The sequence below is a fragment of the Neofelis nebulosa genome, chromosome 8, assembly GCF_028018385.1.
Source record: "Neofelis nebulosa isolate mNeoNeb1 chromosome 8, mNeoNeb1.pri, whole genome shotgun sequence".
NCBI lineage: Eukaryota > Metazoa > Chordata > Mammalia > Carnivora > Felidae > Neofelis > Neofelis nebulosa.
The window spans coordinates 96,528,235-96,549,512 of NC_080789.1; the positions used below are offsets into that span (position 1 = coordinate 96,528,235).

The following is a 21,278-nucleotide window of genomic DNA, read 5'->3' on the forward strand; positions in this document are numbered from 1 at the left end:
TCGATATGCTCTATCTACCTGCCCCTGCGTTTTCTTGCATTTTTGCTTTCCCGGACTTTCCTGCCTAGAATTTCTTTCCTTTGTCACTATTGCTTTAGTTCTAATTTCTGCCCATACCTCCAAGACTGAACTGCAGTGAAGTTTTCCTTGAGCTAGCCCACCCCAGCCTGGCGTGGTTTTCCCCTTTCCCAAATACCCAGCACTCTGTATCTCTGTCTCTCTAGTTATGCTTAGAACTCTACCTCAGACTTAATTGTGTTTTTGGTGTTATATTTTCTCCTAGACTTTAGGTTCCTTTATGACAAGAACTAATGTTTTCTGTCATTCAATACAGAGCTTTACATTTGGTAAAATAGTACTTTTTTGCATCTGAATGAATGATAAGGAATTCAGCAGGGGAAGTAGCTTACTTCAAAAGAGTTACTGGAAAGAGATGAACTTCAGAATTTAAATATAAGAAATAACTCATATGACTTATTTTTAGTTATGAAATAGACTAATTGGAGAAGGAATTTATAATTTTGAGTCCAGGTCTCTCTGATCACTGTTCTTTTATTTCTGTATTGTAATATTCCAAAAGCATAGGTGTGCCTGTGTCTATCATTTCATTTTATTAATTCATGAAAATTAGCTCCCCAAGAAGTTCTGTATACTCTGTGTTACTGTTATCAAAAGTAATAAAAGTATCCCATGGCCTTAAAAATAACACATTCTACAACATTTAAAAATAAGATTTTAAAATATTCTACTCCTTATATCTTTAAGAATAGTCTCATTTTGTATGGTTTCTTACTTTGATAAACTTACTGTTTCCTCCTTTCTCTTCAGGTATATGTATTTTACCAATCTTCAGGAAAGGTCTCCCAAAATTGAACGGGCTGCTTTGGATGGAACAGAACGGGAGGTCCTCTTTTTCAGTGGCCTAAGTAAACCAATTGCATTAGCCCTTGATAGCAGATTGGGCAAGCTCTTTTGGGCAGATTCTGATCTCCGTCGAATCGAAAGCAGTGATCTCTCAGGTACCCAAGAAATGTAATTCCTTATTTTAATTTCAGTTATTGAGACGATTCATTAATAGAATTTATATTTTTCTTCCATTTTATTATTTTTGTGGACATTTGTTTACAGTTCTTTCTAATTTTTTTTTTAATATTCATTTTTTGAGAGAGCACGAGTGAGCATGAGTTGGGGAGGGGTAGAGAGAGAGGGAGACACAGAATCTGAAGCAGGCTCCAGGCTCTGAACTGTCGGCACAGAGCCCAACGCGGGGCTTGAACTGACCAAAGTCAGACGCTTAACTGACTGAGCCACCCAGGCGCCTCTTCTTTCTAAAGGGTTAGTATCAGGTTGGTTGGGAAGCACTTTTTCTTCAACCACGTATGTGATTGATCCCTCTATTATATAATACTTTCCCCGTTTTCTTGATTTGGACTCTATAAATAATACATTTCTGATGTATCACTTCTCCATTCCTAATTCTTGTGCTCTAGTTTATGTTCTTATCTGAACTCTGGCCTGAGTTGTAGCCAGTGAAATCTCCTCCCTGCTGATTCCTTCCCACCCCCCAGAAAGTTTATGCATTTTTCCCAAACTACTTTTCTGAAGCATGGTATCTGATCATGTCACTGCTACTAAAAAAAATCTTCAGGATAATCTCATAACCTGAAGAAAGAACACTAGTTGTATACTTAAGTTGGTATTTGCCTTTCACAAAGCCATCATCAACCTCAAATGATCTTAATTCATGGTATTTTAACCAAATTAAATCACTTGCTGGTGTTCATTTGTCTTCAAACCTCTGTCTGCAATCATAGTTACTTCACCTACCCGCCCCCCCCAGTTTCTGATGTCCAAATATTCTGTGTGCCCTCACTACTGATCAAGTAAATGAAATTAAAATAATAAACTATTTATATCTATCAGAGTGGCAAAAATACGTTAAGGTTTATTATACCCAACGTTGGCCAGAATGGTAGAGAATGGCATGCTCTCGTGCACTTTGGTATAAGTGGAATTGGTAAGACCTTTCTGGAGGGCTGTTTGCCAATGCATTTCTTTTTTCTTTTTTTTATTGATTATTCATTTTAGAGAGAGAGAGAGAGAGAGAGTGCACGTGAGCAGGGGAGGGACAAAGAGAGAGGGAGACACAATCTGAAGCAGGCTCCTGGCTCTGAGCTGTCAGCCCAGAGCCTGATGTGGGGCTTGAACCCACAAACCCATGAGATCATGACTTGAACTGAAGTCAGATGCTCAACCAACTGAGCCACCCAGGTACCACTGAATTTCCCTTTTAGATAGTTTTTTTCTTTACAGAAATAATGACCCATTTGTACAAGGGTACTTGCTCAGCATTATTTATAATAATGTGTCACAGAGAAATACATTCTGATATATCAAGTGTATGCAATATAACAGTCATTCCAAAAGAAATGAGGTAGATCTGTGTGCACTGACATAGAAGGATAATTTTTTATTTTCTTTTTTCTTTTTTGAGAGAATATATGCGTGTACATGGGAGAACCGGGGGAGGAACAAAGGGAGAGGGAGAATGAGGATTCTAAGCAGGTTCCATGCCCAGCATAGAACCTGATGTGGGACTCAGTCCCATAACCATGACATCATGACCTGAGCTGTAATCAAGAATCAGACGCTTAACTGACTGAGCCACCCAGCTGCCCCAAAGGATAATTTTTAGAAATTAAGTTGCATGACAATGTTTTTGTTTAAGGTTAAATTAATTTTATATATGTATGTACATGCCCACACTATATTTGATGGCAGATTGCTCTTTAAAAATATTTAAATTGGCAGATTGCTCTTTAAAAATATTTAAACTGTGTATACCCACATGTACCTATACACACATACAAATAGGTAGGTATACTATTAAGAAACACATGGGTATGTTTGTATTTTCTTCAAGGAATAGGCAAGCAGATATACCTTGAGGAAGGTCTGGAAGGCTAGCATACTAATATGTTGAGAGTATTTCTGTATCACTTGAATTTTATATGTTTGAATACATTTATAACTTTCTTAAACTAGAAAATATTCTCTTTTCAGGTTCAAATGCCTCCTTCCATTATGCCTTTTCTGATTCCAGTCATGCACACATTTATCCATATGTATACACATACCTCACATGGAATATTCTTTCCCTCATCTATTCACCTGTATCTTTTATGCCACCTCTAATTTGAATAATAGTTATTTATGTCAGTGTTTTAACTCTTATTAGTCTTATTAGCCTTCTTTCCTTTTCTCTACATTTATCATGGTTTTTTTGTTATGAAATTAACACATGTCCATTAAAGACAGTTTAGAAAAGAAAAAATCCAAAAACACTATCATTATTAATTTAACTTCCATTTTTTTAATGCCTTTTTTTTCCCTACCCTTAATTATGAAATGGTTCTAGCATACAGAAAGTATGAGTTCCTATCATCCAACTTTGTTAAATCTTAGTTTTTTGGGCCATTTTTGCTTTTGAACTATTTCTTGTCCTTGAGACAATACTTCAGAGAGAATTTTGAAGCCCTTACATATCCATCCCCAATTCTATTCTCCTCCCTCTTTTCCTTAAGGTAACTTTTGATGTTTTTCTTCATCATGCATATTTTGCTGTGTGTGTGTGTGTGTGTGTGTGTGTCTTTTGCCATACATACACATTACACATATATTTGAACTTTTGTTTCACTTTTTAAGTTTAATATAAATAGTATCGTGTATTCTTTTGTAACTTGCTTTTTTCCAGACATATCGTGGTTTTGAGATGATCCCTGTTGATCCAAAACTCTGTCATTTGTTTTCAAGCTAAATAGTATTTCATTACATGAATCATTCTATAATTTCTCTATTTTGCTGTCTCAACTGCTATTTCCAGTTTCTTAGCATTAAAAGCAATGTTGTAGTGAATATTCTTGTGCACATATTTGAACATTTCTCTAATGGCCTGAACCTAGTAGTAGAATTGCTATTTAATGTGCTATGTATATATTCACCTTGAATAGATATATCCAGATTGCTCTTCAACATGATTATATCAATTTAAGATACCCACCAGAAGTGTGTGAGTTGTCCCTCTAGTATTTGGTATTGTTAGACTTCTAAATTTTTAGTATTGCAGTAGTTTAAAAGTATATCTCAGTAACAAAATTCGCATTTCCCTGTTTGATATTAATTTATTGGTCATTCATTTTTTTTCTTCTGTGAATTGCTATTTATTGATATTTTTCCTATCACTGATTTTTAAAAACTCTTTATTCAGACTATTAATCCATTATCAAGTTACATATATATTGGAGGAGAATTGGCATATTAAAGAAATTCAGTCTTTTCATCCATGACTGTGATGGATCCCTCCATTTGTTTAGGTCTTATTTGATAATTTTTAGTACATCTTTATACTTTTCTCTATAGAGGAGGGTATATGTTGCATAAATCTTCCAATTTGTGATTTACCTTTTCACTCTTCCAACAGTGTCCTTAGATGAAAAAGTTCTTAATTTTAGTGCAGTACAGTTTACTAATTTTCCCCCTTATGATTAGTACTTTTTATGTTCTGTTTAAGAAACCTTTGCCTACTGCAAAATTACAAAGGGATTTTATGGGTTTTGTTCCTAAAAATTAAAAAAAAATTTTTTTTTTTAACTTTTGTTTATTGTTGAGAGACAGAGACAGAACATGAGCAGGGGAGGGGCAGAGAGAGAGGGAAATACAGAATCTGAAACAGGCTCCAGGCTCTGAGCTGTCAGCACAGAGCCCAACGCGGGGCTCGAACCCACGAACTGTGAGATCATGACCTGAGCCGAAGTCGGACTCTCAACCAACTGAGCCACCCAGGCACTCCCTAAAATTTTTCTGTTTAACTTTTCTTAGTTAGATCTATGATCCATTGGCAATTTATTTTTGGGCATGGGGTGAGGTAGGGGTTAAAAATTTTTTTTTCATGTTACTATTTAACACCAGTTTTAGAGAAGACCATACTTTCTCCACTATTTTCTAATGTCACCTTTGTTGTAAATGAAGTGACTGTATTTCTGTGAGTTTGTTTCTGATGTTCCCTTGGTTACTTTGTCTTATGTGGTATTTTATTGTCTTAATCGTTATAATGTTATAAACAAATTTATTTGGCAATGTTCGTCCTTAGTATTTCATCACAATGGCTGTTGCTTTTTTTTTTTTTTTTTTTTGCATTTCCATATACATTCTAGAATCTACCTCTGAGTTTCCACCAAGAATGAAAGAAACCTAGTGGAATTTTGACTGGGTTTGCTTTGAATTTTTAGGTCAATTTAGAGAGAATTATTTTTATATTAGTCTTCCAAACTATGAACATGGTATATCCATCCATTTTTTTAGAACTTTAATTTCCCTCAGTGTTTTATAGTTTTCTTCGTAGAGGTCTTTCCCATCTTCACTAGAGTTATTCGTTGGTATTTGAAGCTTTTGAATGCTAGTGGTAAAGCTAGTGGTAATTCTAAATTTTTAATGTTTTAATCTCTGATTATGGCTGGAATATAGACATAGTTTCTTTTTCTCCCATTCCTGCTATATTGAGCTTATTCCCAGGGACCTTGTTAAATTCATTTATTTGTGGTTTCTTTATGATTTTGTATGTCATAGAACCATTTGTCTACAAATAATGAAAGTTTCATTTCTTCTTTTGCAGTACTTTTTCCTTGTTACCTTATAACACCGACTGGTACCTCCAATACAATGTTGAATAGAACAATAGAATCCTTGGGTGTTTGTTTTGTTTTGTTTTTCTTGATTTAGAGGAACGCATTCAATACTTCATGATTAGGTATTATGTTTGCTGAGGTTTTCTGTAGATAACATTTTTATCAGATTAAGAAAGTTCCTTCTGTTCCTAGTTTTCTAGAATAAATCAAACTCGGCATGATAACATTTTCCTTTTTATATATTGCTGGATTTGATTTGCTAATGTTTTGTTTAAGGGTTTGTATCTGTGTTCATGAGAATGATTACCCTATAATTTTCCTTTCTTATAGTGTACTTGGCATTTTGCCATCAAGGTTATGTTGACCGCATAAAACGTTTCCTCTTTTTCTGTTTTCTGAAAAAGGTTAGTGTGAAACTGGTAGTTTTATTTTTTCCTTGCTTGTATATTCACAGATAATCATACACTTTTATCATGGGATCTCTTTTTGCTTCATATTTTGAGCCTGCCACAGAGCCTTTTACACTGGATTGCATTTAGTACATGCGTAGTTTGTTGAATAAATAAGCGTACCTTCATTGTTGGTTCCAGTGTTTTACTTCCCCTTTTATCACTGCCATCAAAGTAGATCAGGTCCTTATCACGTCTGGGATTCTACAGTGACACTGTTGACAGCTCTTGTTTTCTCAGTGGTCCACTTGAAACCATCCTTGCACAACTAATCCTTTTTATTCATTCTTCTTCTTATTTTTAACTTAATCTCATCAAAGTAATACATGTAAATATTTGTGGAAATCAAATGCTTATACTCAGTTATAACAGAAAATAAGTCTACTGTTCTCCTACATACTCACTTCCCACTCTGAGGCATCTATTTTAAAACAACTTGCTTAAAGCTGCTATTTCTCCATTTTTCAATTTTAGACATCACAAGTTGACTTATTTAATAGAAGATAAAGATTTTGCTGTCTTAAACCATATAAGGCCAAAATACTCATATGAACTTTCCTCCTATCCTCCCAGGGTAGTTATATCGTAATTTTTAAGTTCATACTTAATTGTTATTTATGGCTATGAAAATATTACCTTTAACTGTGTTGCCTTCTGTAGCTTTTTTTCCCCCCTGAAGTTAATCTTGTCTAATGTAAATATTATTTCAGTACATACAGATGGATCAAGCAATCCATCTTTTTTCTTTTTAATTGAAAGCATACCTCTTGAATTTCTTTATCATCTTGCTCCAATCTGGATTTGCTTGCTTTTTTAGGCCAACTTCCTTTTACCGTTATCCTGGGAATGCACCTGCCTTTCTCCTTGGTGCTGAACCCTGACTGGATTCCATGTCTCTGGCTAATTTCTTTTTCTTGGTAGAATGCATCCTCTATTATTTCTTGAAAGGGGTTCATAGGAGGTTAAAATTTTTCATTTATTTGTCTGAATTTTTTCCCCTCACATTTGATTGATAATTTGGATATGTATAGAATTCATGTTTCATAACTATTTTTATCTCCCAATTTTGAAGGCAGAAGAACTCTGTTGTCTTCAACCATCTCATGTCATTGTGATTCCCAACTATTTGTATATGATCCTTTATTTTCCCCTCCAGAAACTTTTAACATCTTTTCTTTTTCCTAAATATTCTAGAATCTAATGATAATATGCCTTTGTGTGATCCCTCCCTGTCTTCCCTCTTCTGTTTCTTTCTTTTCATTGAACTCGTTACTAGGTGAGTTCTTTGTATCTGGAAACTTAACATCTTTTTTTTTGTTTTTAATGTTTATTTTTGAAAGAGAGACAGACAGACAGACAGACAGACACAGAGCATTAGCAGGGGAGGGGCAGAGGGAGAGGGAGATATGGAATCCGAGTCAGGCTTCAGGCTCCAGGCTGTGAGCTGTCAGCACAGAGCCAGACACGGGTCTCGAATTGTGAGATCATGACCTGATCTGAAGTTGGATGTTTAACCGACTGAGCCACCCAGGCACCCCTGGAAACTTACATCTTGAGTTCTAGAAAGGTTTTTTTTTTTTTTTAATGTTTCTTTAATGATTTGTTTTCTCATTCTGGAACTTTTACTCAGATGTTGAATCTTGATTTTTCCTCAGATGTTGTGAGTATTTTTCTCACTTATTTTCCATCTCTTTATCTGAGAGAGTTTTTCCAATTTATCTTCAAACCCTCCTGTTGGATTTTTTTCGAGCTTTCATATATTTAATTTCCAGGGATTCTTTTTTGTTCTGTGAATGCCTTGCCCCCATCAAAAGCATCCTGCTCTTCAGGGTTTTGTTGCTCTTGATTTGTTTTTTTCTGCTTTATCCAGAGAAGTACCATTTTTATCTGTTTTATATGTTAAGCCTTTTCATAAAGTTTAATTTGAAGAATAGAATTTGGTTTTTAAAAATGTTTGAAAACTACTCTTAAGTTTTTGTCCATGTTTCTATGAACTAAAGTATTTACTGTGTGTTGGGCACTTACTTGCTTTTGTTTGTACTTAAGTGTCTAATCTGTTTTCTGATATATATATCTTCTCAGAATGATTTTTAATTCTTGTGGTAAAGAGCTTACTTACCATATTTTCCTTTTCAGTACTTTTAGAATCTAACTGGTATTCAGTCAGTAATTATTGAATGCATGACTTGAACCACATGAATCATTGCTGTTGAATGTTCTCCTTTCCAAGGTGCCAACCGGATAGTATTAGAAGACTCCAATATCTTGCAGCCTGTGGGACTGACTGTGTTTGAAAACTGGCTATATTGGATTGACAAGCAGCAGCAAATGATTGAAAAAATTGACATGACAGGTCGAGAGGGTAGAACCAAAGTCCAGGCTCGAATTGCCCAGCTTAGTGACATTCATGCAGTAAAGGAGCTGAACCTACAGGAATATAGTAAGTGCTGATGACATACTGCTAATTGCAGGATTCATATTTGTTGTAAGAGATTAAGATGGAATTAAGATGTTCTTCTGTGTCTTACCTTTTTTTTTTTTTTTAACAGATTTTTGTGCACTTTTAATTTTGCCAATTTTTAAACTCTGTGTTTTTAAAACCTTACATCAAACTCATCTGGGAACTTATTCAAATTAAAACATCATTTCCCAATAAAATAGGAGTGGGGAAAGCAATGGTTTTGTTCATTTTCAAAAATTGCCCCAGATACAGCAGACTCTTCTTTGCATGCCTTCTTTCTCACCTTAAGCCCCTTGAAGAATACTGGTATAAAGTATGTATTTCTTTTGTTCCCTGTGCCCCCATAGTTTGAATTAAAACAAAAATTATATAATGATGAATATAGTTATCTTGGAATAACCTTATGAAGCAGAAACAAACTAAAAATTATTTTCAGAAGTTTTTGAAATAAACTTAGAGAAGACTGTGATTAACAAGTGTTTGTTTTTTCCTCCTGCGTAAATTTTTCAGTTGTCAGCTTAGAAAATTACCCATAATTTTTTTTTTTTAATTTTTTTTTTTCAACGTTTTTTATTTATTTTTGGGACAGAGAGAGACAGAGCATGAACGGGGGAGGGGCAGAGAGAGAGGGAGACACAGAATCGGAAACAGGCTTCAGGCTCCGAGCCATCAGCCCAGAGCCCGACGCGGGGCTCGAACTCACGGACCGCGGGATCGTGACCTGACTGAAGTCGGATGCTTAACCGACTGCGCCACCCAGGCGCCCCTAATTTTTTTTTTTTTTTTTTTTAATCCTACTGGAAACTTTTTAATATGGCTCATCATCTTGCCCTAATTTCTTATTAGTATCAAAAGACCCCTCATAGCAATCACTACTCTGGGTTTTATGTGATTGTACCAGGAATGCTAATGTTAAATGAAATATTAAAAGAGAGAGTTATTGAAACTCCTTAACTTCTCAGCACAATGCTTTCAAATCAAACTGGAGTATGAGAGGAGAATAGCAGAAGGAGAGCACCTTTGCTTGTTCAGGTCTTCATTATGTTGTCACTGTTCCTGAACTTTTAGAAGTTCAGGGTATTTGAGAATTAGAATTGTTGTCATTCTAAGTTATGACATGTGACTTAATGCTGAACACTTAATAGAAATAAGGCAATGATTTCGTGGTGCCTGGGTGGCTCAGTCGGCTGAGTGTCCAACTTTGGCTCAGGTCATGATCTCACAGTTTGTGAGTTCAAGCCCTGCATCGGGCTCTCTGCTATTAGCCAGAGCCCACTTTGGATCCTCTGTCCCCGTCTCTTTGCACCTTCCCCACTCACGCTTTCTCTCAAAAATAAACATTTTTAAAAAAGGCAATAGGGGCGCCTGGGTGGCTCAGTCAGTTGAGCATCTGACTTCCGCTCAGGTCATGATCTCCAGCTTGTGAGTTCGAGCCCCGCGTCAGGCTCTGTGCTGACAGCTCAGACAGAGCCTGGAACCCAGATTCTGTGTCTCCCTCTCTCTCTGCCCCTAACCCACTTGCATTCTGTCTCTCTCTCAAAAATAAATAAACATTAAAAAAAATTTTTTAAAATAAATAAAAAAGGCAATAATTTCTAAGCTGTTTATTCAGTTGACAAATGATTATTTTGTTGCAGAAAATCTCAATGGAGATTTTCAGAATTTTAGGGGGAATGTTTTTTTTATAATCAACATTTAAATATGGTTTTATAATTGCAAAACCCTTTTTTTCCAATTTCTAATAACATTAAAGAGAGTGAGATTTTTATCAAATGTGTCATGGAATAAAGTTTGTGCTATGTAGGTTGTGCATTTTAGTACACAGTATGACTGATGTCTCTCTTGAGACATCTATATAGTATAGCACATCTTCGCATTTATAGATAGCTGACTTTCAGTCTCATCAACACACACTGAAAGCGGGGTGATGTGTTACTGAGAAGGCAGAAGATAAATGGTTGGCTACTTTAGATGCTGGTATCTTGATGACAGATGTCAAGTTACTTTTAACACAGGCTAAGTAGAAAATTGAAAGCAACTCTATTAAATACAATTTGTGAGACAGACTTTGAAAAGTTGCTTAACTTTGTATTAGTTTAATTTAACCTAAAAATAAGGAAATTAAACATTTGTAACATTGCAAGTTACCTTTTGCAGTTGATCAAGCAAATAGTTTTTATTGTCTCTGAGTGGTTGCAATCCATGTGAACTTACGTTTCTTTAATATAACAACTCTAATTTTCTGTATTTTACTATTTCTATATTTCATTAAAAGAATACAGTTTTTAAGTAAAATCATCTTTTATAAAGGTAGAATTTCTGAGTTAAAATCTTTAGAAGACTTTTTATATTTTAAATAGAAAAACCCAGGTTTCTGCATTCTCCCTAACAATGTTTTTAGTTTCAATAATCAAATTTATTTTAGATACAAATATTTAAAGACAGTGGTTAAATACACGTATTTTGCATTTTAAAATTGCTCTCATTTTCTTGCAATTTTTTGTAGGGATTAGGGTGAGGAATTATACTGCTAGTGAAATTAAAATCTGAGGTAATTTTACATTTGGTTTTCTTGGCAGTTCATAAATAGATTTTGACTGAACTGTCTTCCTTTCTTCCCTCCCTCCCTCCCTCCCTCCCTCCCTCCCTCCCTTACTTTCCTTTCTCTCTTTTCCTCTTCCCTCCCTCCTTGCCTCCCTCCCTTTCCCTTTTTCTCTTTTCTTTTCTCTTTTTTTCAGGACAGCACCCTTGTGCTCAGGATAATGGTGGCTGTTCACATATTTGTCTTGTAAAAGGAGATGGTACTACAAGGTGCTCTTGCCCCATGCACTTGGTTCTGCTTCAGGATGAGCTATCATGTGGAGGTAAATACATTACTTTCTTGTGCAAGGCCAAGTGCCACTTAACATGTTCCATGACTGTCTAGCATTCTGTGAATTGTCAGTGAAATTGCTCTTTCTCCTAACTTGATTAGTCACTTGTATTCCATTCATCTGCGTCATCCTAGCCTTCTGGGTTATTCGGAGAGTGAATCCATCATGACAGGTAGTAAGTGTAACCTAATCTTGGGACTAAGGAGGAAGTGCCCTTTTGAGGGGAGGGGAACTCATCTTGTGAATGACTGTATTTCCTAATAATAAAGTAGCTTTTTTCACCCCAGAGAGTAACGAAATGAATTAATTCTACCTCCTATAATCTCCATCTACTGAATTCTAGATTCTACCAAGTTTAGGTATCATTGCTGGGAATGTATCCAGTGAAAAGAATATTCTTTTATTCAAATCTATTGGTAGTTCCCTATTGTTTTTACTTATTTACCTAGCAAAAAAATTTTTTTAAGATATCACTACAATAATGTTGTAGTGAAATTCGTTCAGTCATTCATGAGAGCATTAACAAATTGGTACATTCCCTTGTTAAAGCATATTGTGGTAACATTAAATACCATAGTAATATTCATTCCCTTGATTCAGAAATAATCTTCTTGCGGATAATTCTAAATTAATTCAACTGAAAGAAAAAGACTGTTCTTTCTCTACAGTGGCAGGAATCTGAAAGCAATCTAATTTCTAATGATAGGAAAATTAGGTTAAATAACTGAGTTTATACAGCTGTTAAACATTATGACCATAAGCTCATGTAAAAATGTAGCCAAAATTTGGCTCAAGTAGAAAAAAAAGTTTTAATGGTGTTTTCTGCTATGACAACAACTACTTAAATACATGTTTCTGTAAACAAAGATTGGTTTATACACTCAGAAAAGTTGTTAAGATGTTATAAAAATATTTTATTCTTCTAACTTTACTTTAAAAAATAAGTAAATAACCATGTATTTAGTAGCACCTGTGAGGCACTCTGCTCAGACTACAGGAGATTTGAATATCTTTGAGATAGAGCATACAGTTTAGTTGGGGAGATCAAATATGTACACAGTAAAAGTTAAGCTCTGGTTCTTGAAGTGTCTTCCCTCAGAATAACAAGTGTTGCACAATAATGTGAATGTACTTAATGTCATTGAACCACGTACTTTAAAATGGTTAAAATAGTAAACTTTGTTACATATATTTTACCACAATAAAAAAAAAGAGCAATGATATGTTTCCATATCAAGGTGCTAGATTATTATTACTCTACTAAGGCAAATCTTAGAAATGCTTACCTTTATGTAATGATAACATAGATAAAATTGAGTCAAATATACCATCTTCGATTTAGAAAATAAATGTCTTTTAGGGGCGCCTTGGTGGCTCAGTTGGTTAAGCATCCAACTTTGGCTCGGGTCATGACCTCAAGGTTCATGGGTTCAAGCCCCACCTCAAGCTCTGTGCTGACAGCTCTGAGCCTGGAGCCTGCTTCGGATTCTGTGTCTCCCTCGCTCTTTGCCCCTCCCCTGCTCACACTCTGTCTCCCTCTCTCTCAAAAATAAACATTAAAGAAATTTTTCTTTAGAGAAAATGTCTTTTAAAAGAACTTTGATTTTTTTCGTCATATTTTGTGATTATTTTCAATGTATGTATTAAAATTTTTAAATGCATGTATTACATTAATAAAGCATTTTAACAAATGGGTTACCAACACTCAAGATATACAGTGTGTCATTAAGAAAAGTACCCTGGAGCCCTTTTCCAGCTGGTTCTCTTCCAGAAGTAAGCACTATTCTGATTTTTATCCCCATAATTTAGATTTGTCTGTTCTTGCATTTTATGTAAGGAATAACGATGTATGTATTCTTTTTGTGTCTGATTCTCTTGGTTAATATTTTTGAGATTATTTTTGAGATTCAACCATATAGTGGAATGTATCAGTAGTTTTTTTCTTCTTATTGCTGAGTGGTGTTTCAATGGATAATATGCCACAGTTTTTTCTCATGTTGAGTGACATTTTTTTTTTTTAATTTTTTTTTAACGTTTATTTATTTTTGAGACAGAGAGAGACAGAGCATGAACAGGGGAGGGGCAGAGAGAGAGGGAGACACAGAATCTGAAACAGGCTCCAGGCTCTGAGCCGTCAGCACAGAGCCCGACGCGGGGCTCGAACTCACGGACCGTGAGATCATGACCTGAGCCGAAGTCGGACGCTTAACCGACCAAGCCACCCAGGCGCCCGACATTTTAATTGTTTTCATTTTTTCTGTTCTTAAGAATAAAACCGTAGTCAGTGTTTGTATACAACTTTTTTTGCGGGGGCGCCTGGCTGGCTCAGTTGGTGTGACTCTTGATCGCAGGGTTGTGAATTTAGGTCCCATGGTGGGTGTAGGGATTACTTAAAATCTTTAAGAAAGTGTGTGTGTGTGTGTGTGTGTGTGTGTGTGTGTGTGTGTGTGATTTAACATTGATTATACAGTGGAGGTAAATGAAACACTGAATCTTAATTCCTGACCCTCAAGATGTGTTTTCATTTGAGCTCATCTTACCTGTCTCCTTTCGTTTCTCTCTTTACTTTCGTTTGGCTGTTTAGAGTTTGATGACCACTGTTGTATGTTCTGTTTTGTTCTGTTTTGTTTTGCCTCTGTGGCTTTACTTGCGGTACTTCAAAGATGTAGTTCTCTTCTTGCATGCCGTCCTAAGTCTTATTTTTCAAGGAGTGTCTTCTCATGATCTTTAAACCTTCACTAGCCATTATTGTCCCCGCCCCCCTTTCTCTGAATTGTAACTCTTGTTACCACAGTTTGCCTGACATACAGTTCAGAGTAATGTTGTTTTATATTCATTAGTCTCTTTCTCTTCCTAGCCCCAGATTAAATTATAAGCTCTTTAAGGACATGGACCCTATTTTGCCTATTTTTATTCTCCACATGATCTAGTATAGTGCTGGATACAAAATAGGCTCAAATTCCCTCTATAAATAATACTTCAAATTCCCCATGTAAAATGTTCACCTGTAATTTGCAGTGTTCTCTAAAGTTTTTTTGTCTGTTTGTCTATTTATTTAGAGACAGAGACAGCATGAGTGGGTGAGGGACAGAGAGAGAGGAGAGAAGGAATCCCAAGCAGGCTCCCAGCTGCCAGCACAGAGCCCAGTGTGGGGCTTAAACCCATGAAGCCATGAGATCATGACCTGAGCCAAAACCAAGAGTCAGGCCCTTAACTGACTGAGCCACCCAGGCGCTGCCCCAGTATTCTCTACTTTAAAGATAAGAGGTTTTCTGATATTAACAAAGTTACATTATCTAGAGAATTTACTAAGAGAGAAGGTTTTAAATGAAGTCCAGGAGCCTGGGATATAAAGGCAATGAGCTAAAACTAGAGAGGCTGTCCTTTTGGTCCTATGTTTTATTTTTAATTATCCCTTTGTGTAGGAAGCTATATGACCTTGGGCAGTCACTTAGTCTCTCTGAGCCTGTTTCCTTATTTGCAAAACAAGGAAATTGGGCTTGAATGGCAATTCTCAAAGTGGCCTTAGCAACTTTTACATTTTTAAAAATTAAAAGGGCCCCAAACAGCTTGTGTTTGCATGGGTTATGTTTATCTATATTTACTGTAGTAGAATTTAAAACCAAGAACTTTAAAAAAATTTGTTAAAAATAATAATAATAAGCGCTTACATGTTCTAAAGTTAAACCTGTTAAGAAAATTATAACTATATTGGAGCCCTTGGGTGACTTGGTTGATTGCCCCACTCTTGATCTTGGGTAAGGTCATCTCACAGTTTGTGAGTTCAAGCCTGGCATCGGGCTTTCGCTGATGGTGTGGAGCCTGCTTGGGATTCTGTCTCTCCTCTCTGCTCCTCCCCCACTTGTGACCGTGCACTCTCTCTCTCTCTCAAATACATAAATATTTAAAAATTATTTTTTAAAATTTATAACAATATTTTCTGAAGCAAAGTAATTTAATTTTAGTGAGAAATGTGGCATTGTTTTTACATTTTTGTATATCTCTTTTAATGTTAGGCCAGATTCTCATGTCTACTTCTGCATTCAATCTGTTGTAATATGTAGTTTGGGTTGAAATATATGAGGAAATTTAGCCTGAAATGTAGTTGGAAAATAGAAAACTATAATAATAGTCTTTTAAAATAATTATACATATATCTTGAATTCTACACCAGGTATTGACCAGTGGTAGTTTACTGTAGATTTAGTTGCAATGTGGAATTTGAAACCATGTGAACTTTTCATACTCTCTTAAATTAAAATCCACTGATCTATTTTGTCCTCTAATTGGATATTTTACCCAGACCTGATTTTGTAACCTTACACTGTGGTCATTTGGAAATATTAGAATTCCAACCAAAAATTCCCAGATCTTCAGATTTTGATGAATTTCATTATTCAGTATCAAAAACCCCATGTTTATCTCACTACCAGTCTCATTAGAAAAAACTTTAGGGACACCTGGGTGGCTCAGTCAGCTAAGTGTCTGACTTCAGCTCCAGTCATGATTTCACAGCTTGTGGATTTGAGCCCCGCTTCGGGCACTCTGCTGTCAGTGTGGAGCCTGCTTTGGATCCTCTGTCTCCCTCTCTCTCTGCCCCTCCCCCACGCTCTCCTCTCTCTTCTTTTTCTCTCTCGCAAAAATAAACATTAAAAAAGAAAAAACTTTTAAGTACTGGGAATCTGTCAAACTTACCATGTTAGATACAGATTGTCCAAAATTATAATTTCTGGTTGAAAGCTCCATTGTTACAATATGCTTCAAAAGTACAGTGTTATGATTTTGCCATTATTTTCCTTGAAGTAACAGGCTCACTGGTTCATTTTTTAAAAACTTCCTGCCAAATACCCAAGTGTAAATAACTGTAGTTTATTTGTCAGTTCTTTTAAATTAAAATTAAAATGGTGTTCCATTTTGGGTTGAGTTTACAACTCAAAGTGCTTTCCCTAACTTTAAAATATTTAAAGGTTGGTGATTATAGTGATTATTCCTAAATTATGTGTCAGATTATAATGGATTGCAAATAATCCTACTTGAGTTATAAAATTTGAGAAAACTTCTGCCTTATAGTTTTTGCAAGTTAGTGAATCTAAATGTGGTAGTGTAAAAATTGTACTTCTTCTCTGATTAGTAGGGATAGTTTACAAACTTTATTTATTAAAAAGTGTTTTGCGCATGTTAATATTAAATGAGCTTCACTAGGTGTGTTTGTACCTTTGTGTGACTGTTGTGTTTCTGTCACTCCCCTCCCCCTTGGTCATTTGAAGAACCCCCAACATGTTCTCCTCAGCAGTTTACTTGTTTCACCGGAGAAATTGACTGTATCCCTGTGGCTTGGCGGTGTGATGGGTTTACTGAATGTGAAGACCACAGTGATGAGCTCAATTGCCCTGTATGCTCGGAGTCCCAGTTCCAGTGTGCCAGTGGGCAGTGTATCGATGGTGCCCTCCGATGCAACGGAGATGCAAACTGCCAGGATAAGTCAGATGAGAAGAACTGTGAAGGTATCCAGACTTCCTAGGGCCTGGCTGTGTAGTCTTTTTTTCCCATTAATGTTCAGTTGTTTGAAATTCAGAGTATTGCTTTGGCTCAGTGGTAAGTAGTCCTTGTTTCCATTGAGCTCTGAAGTAGTGGATTAATTTATTACAATGTAAAATAATTTCACATTTTCCTCTTTGCACTACTAACCTTTAACGTGGTAAAAAATGAGCAAATAAATTCTCTAGAACTTTTTTAGTATCTAGAAATGCACATAGATAGAATTCTTTAATTCTTTACAGAGTAGAGCAAAATAGGAAATTTCCTGCTGGATTTCTTTTTCCACTTTTTTCTCTCTACCAATGGAAATCTCTAGAGAATAATTTTTAAGTTATATTTTAAAGTCTAATTTGTTTTTCATTTGTACCCAGAAAGTGCTTTTTGTCTCTTGGCAGAGTTTCACTTTACATGATAGTGAAAATAAGAAAATTGTTTGCATTTTTTTCCCAGTGCTTTGTTTAATCGATCAATTCCGCTGTTCCAATGGTCAGTGCATTGGAAAACATAAGAAATGTGATCATAATGTGGATTGCAGTGACAAATCAGATGAACTGGATTGTTGTAAGTAGGACTAAAATCTTATATATTACGCTTCTGGGAGACTTTTTAAAATACTTTTTTTCTTTAAAGATGTGTTTCACGGGGCGCCTGGGTGGCTCAGTCGGTTAAGCGTCCGACTTCAGCTCAGGTCACGATCTCGCGGTCCGTGAGTTCGAGCCCCGCGTCGGGCTCTGGGCTGATGGCTCAGAGCCTGGAGCCTGCTTCTGATTCTGTGTCTCCCTCTCTCTCTGTCCTTCCCCCATTCATGCTCTGTCTCTCTCTGTCTCAAAAATAAATAAACGTTAAAAAATTAAAAAAAAAAAAAAAAAAAAAGATGTGTTTCACTTAGAATTTCCTTATTAAGAAATAAGCATTAATGTTAAGCTAGTTATTTGTACCAAGATCTTTTATGTTTTGCTTGTAATAATTCCTTAAAGACAGTGGTTTTCTTATGCACAAAGCTCTTCACAGAAACATTTAGGAAAGCATCAGAGAAGAATAAGTATTATTTTGCCACAACTAGAGTTAGGAAATTCTCAAATGATTTAGATATGTAGAAATCAGTTGGTGGCATAAGCTTAAGAGTTTCTGAACATCATTTCTGATGTTTATCATCTCTCATTTTTTTCTAGACATATTTCTACCAGTTTCTCAGTGACTTTAATAGCTTCCTTAAAATGTAGCCTGAAGATACTTAGGCCATCTTATACCCCTAGGCCTAAAGACTCTAGGGTACATAACCCATAGTTTCTTCAGGGTTCATAACTATTGACCATGCCCTGACATAAAATATATCCCAAATTGATAAACTTAGTTCTGAGTGGAATTCAGCATAAATCAGATCTACCCTGTCAAACTGGTTTAATGAAATTTAGGTAAAATTCATTTAAAAGCTCTTTACTCATAGGTTGCCTGGGTGGCTCAGTCGGTTAAACATCCAACTCTTGATCTTGGCTCAGGTCATGATCTCACAGTTTCATGAGTTCAAGCCCCACGTCAGGCTCTATACTGGCAACACAGAGCCTGCTTGGGATTCTCTCTCTCCCTCTCTCAGAGTCTCTTATGGTTGAGGTTGTAGTAAGAATAGTGATTTTATTTTATTGTTATTTTTTAGTTTACTTATTTTGAGAGAGAGATAGCGTGAGTGGGGGAGAGGCAGAGAACAATGGTGAGAGAGAGACTCCCGAGCAGACTCTGCACTGCCAGCGTAGAGCCCAATGCGGGGCTCGAACTCATGAAACTGTGAGATCATGACCTGAGCTAAAACCAATAGACGCTTAACTGACTGAGCCACCCAGGCACCATAAAAATAGCGATTTTAAAGCCAAGTAGAGATGGATTTGAATTCTGGCTCCACCTCTTACCAGCAAATTATTTATTGTCAGACTTTAGTTTCTTTATCTTTAAAATGAAGATAATGTTTAGCCTGGTGGTTGTGAGAAAAGTAAATAACTTAATGTATATAAAATATATAGCTTGGTTCATAGTAGATACTGTTGATTAAGGAGTGTGGTAAATGATACTAAACGTGCTGTTGTAGAGATCTGTACGAGTGGTAGCACAACAGAGTGAGTGGTCAGATCTTCAGGAATAAAAACAGGGTTCATCAAGGAAGACATCTTAGAAAAATGGTGCTTAAAATTGGGTATTGATCAGTGAATAGAGTTAATTGTACAGATAAGTGGAGAGATTGCATTCCAAGCAGAGAGAATATGCTATTCAAAAGCAGAGTGAAACAGGCACCTCTGGGAAACTACATGTAAATGGGATGCCAAAATGTAGGCTATGTCTTGAGGAGGGATATCAGCAAAAGAACATACAGTAAGGGTGAGATCATAGAAGACTCTGCTTTTCTTCTAAAAAGCCCAGAGAGCATCCAGAATAACAGCCATTGACAAACTTAAGTGAAGGACCAGCATGGCTATGTAATTGTGAAAGCTGTAAAAGCAGATGCATTGCCAATATAAGATTAGAGGCAGCTAAATGACACATTGGTTGCTTTCACACTTTTTGGATCACCTCAAGAGGAGTACAAAGATGGGGGTGTACATGTAAACGAGTCATGCGATAGTATATACCTATATTATGTAGAATGTATTCTGAAGTTTTCTGTTTTAAAATGCTTGTTGTAACCCACTAAATTTTTTTCACCATCTAATTACTTGGAGCCTATAATTTAAAAATTCTTAGGCGATTGTAGTTTAGGCAGAAGATGATTATCTAAATCAAGAGGAGCAGTGGTGGTGGAAAGGAAGGGATAGAGTTCAGAGCTATCTCAGAAATAGAGTAAAAAGCGTTTTGTAACCACTTGGATGTAGTTGATAAGTTTAGCTTAACTCATAGGTATCTCACCGAGTGGCTGGAGTCATTAACTAGAGTATGTAGCAGGGACTGAAAACTGAAGGACCATTCCATATCTTGGCTCAGATGTAATGTTTGCCTGATACAAGTTTTTTTATTAATTTTTAAATTTTAAGTTTAATTTAAATGCTTTTGATTTGCCACAGGTGCCATCATTTATTTATGATCTGCTTTACCCCTGGAATCTAGGAAACATGTCAGATATTGGTGAAGACGACTGCAGTGTAGACAGGTCTCTTCAAAGTTGCTGATGAGCTTATCCCATTGAAGCTATTCAGGAAGTTGTCAATTGTATGGGTCTGTAGCTCAGGAGAGAGATTTGGCCTCTACTGTTAAAGATAATTAAAGCTGAAGCAGTAGATGAAGTCTCTCAGGGAGAGTTACGTAGAAGAGGAAAATAGTAGAAGATAGAAGGAAGTCTGGCAAGCACCTGCACCTAAGAGGCAACAGAAGAGAAGGAAGCCAACAAAAGGAAACAGAAAAAAGAAGAATCAGAGACAGTAAAATTAAGAGAGTGGTATCTTGGAAGGATACTGTTTAGACATTTTTGAGAAGAAAACATAGAGCCAGCAGCATTGAATGTTTAGAGAGGTCAGTAAGATGAAGAGTTAGTGAAAATGGCAAATAGGAGAACTCTGACCTTTGCCAGACTAGTTTCACTGTGGCGATGAGGATAGGAGCCTGATTTCAGTGAGTCAGGATGTGACCCAGAGACTAAGCATTGGAGATAGTGAATATAAACTATTCTGTCTTGACGCTTGGCCTTAGAAAGCAATGCCAAGGCACTGGAAGGGAGTACGATAGATGGCTGCTCACAAGGACTGGGGAGGATCTGTACCCCAGGGTCCACAGACAAAATATGTAACTGACAGCCCCTGCATATTTTGTAATTTAATGATATCATTTTCTTTCCTTTCTTTTATTTAATCTATTAGGGGCTGAATTTAACTCTGTGGGTGGGAGATTTAAGGTAAGATGAAGCAGAAGGAAGGTTTTTTAAAAGATCTGCAGTTGCGAGATACAGTCTGACTATTCGGAATGGAAGGAATTTCCTTCTAAATAGAAGAGTAATACTCTAAATCTGATGAGGCCTTTTGCTATTTCCCTCTACCTGTAATATTGATGCCACCTGCTTCTAAAGCCTTAGATAGCTCAGGGATCTGATGAAGGTGAATGCCACGGGCAGGGTCTTCCTCTGGTTCTCTCATGCTCTCACCTTTCTAAGTCCTCCCGCACTCAGGTACCAGATACCTTATGTTTCTTGCCCTCACTAGACTTACCCTGAAGGTACCAGCATATTGGGCCTGAGAGCTAATGTTCATCTTTAGCTTCTCATCTCCCTTCACCAGGCCTATATGTCACTTTTCAAACC

General features: G+C 36.3%; 1 protein-coding gene across 3 annotated transcripts in view; it reads left to right on the forward strand.

The window, feature by feature from the left end:
• Positions 1–21,278, forward strand: part of LRP6 (LDL receptor related protein 6) — a 181,722-nt gene that overhangs the window by 147,811 nt on the left and 12,633 nt on the right. For all 3 annotated transcript variants that reach the window (XR_009265896.1, XM_058743646.1, XM_058743645.1), the window contains exons 15-19: positions 829–1,019; positions 8,364–8,573; positions 11,333–11,458; positions 16,735–16,971; positions 17,456–17,566. Coding sequence is in view for 2 of the 3 variants with exons in the window: in XM_058743646.1 (XP_058599629.1) it covers positions 829–1,019; positions 8,364–8,573; positions 11,333–11,458; positions 16,735–16,971; positions 17,456–17,566 (875 nt within the window). In the remaining variant the exon portion in view is untranslated. The remainder of the gene's footprint in view (positions 1–828; positions 1,020–8,363; positions 8,574–11,332; positions 11,459–16,734; positions 16,972–17,455; positions 17,567–21,278) is intronic.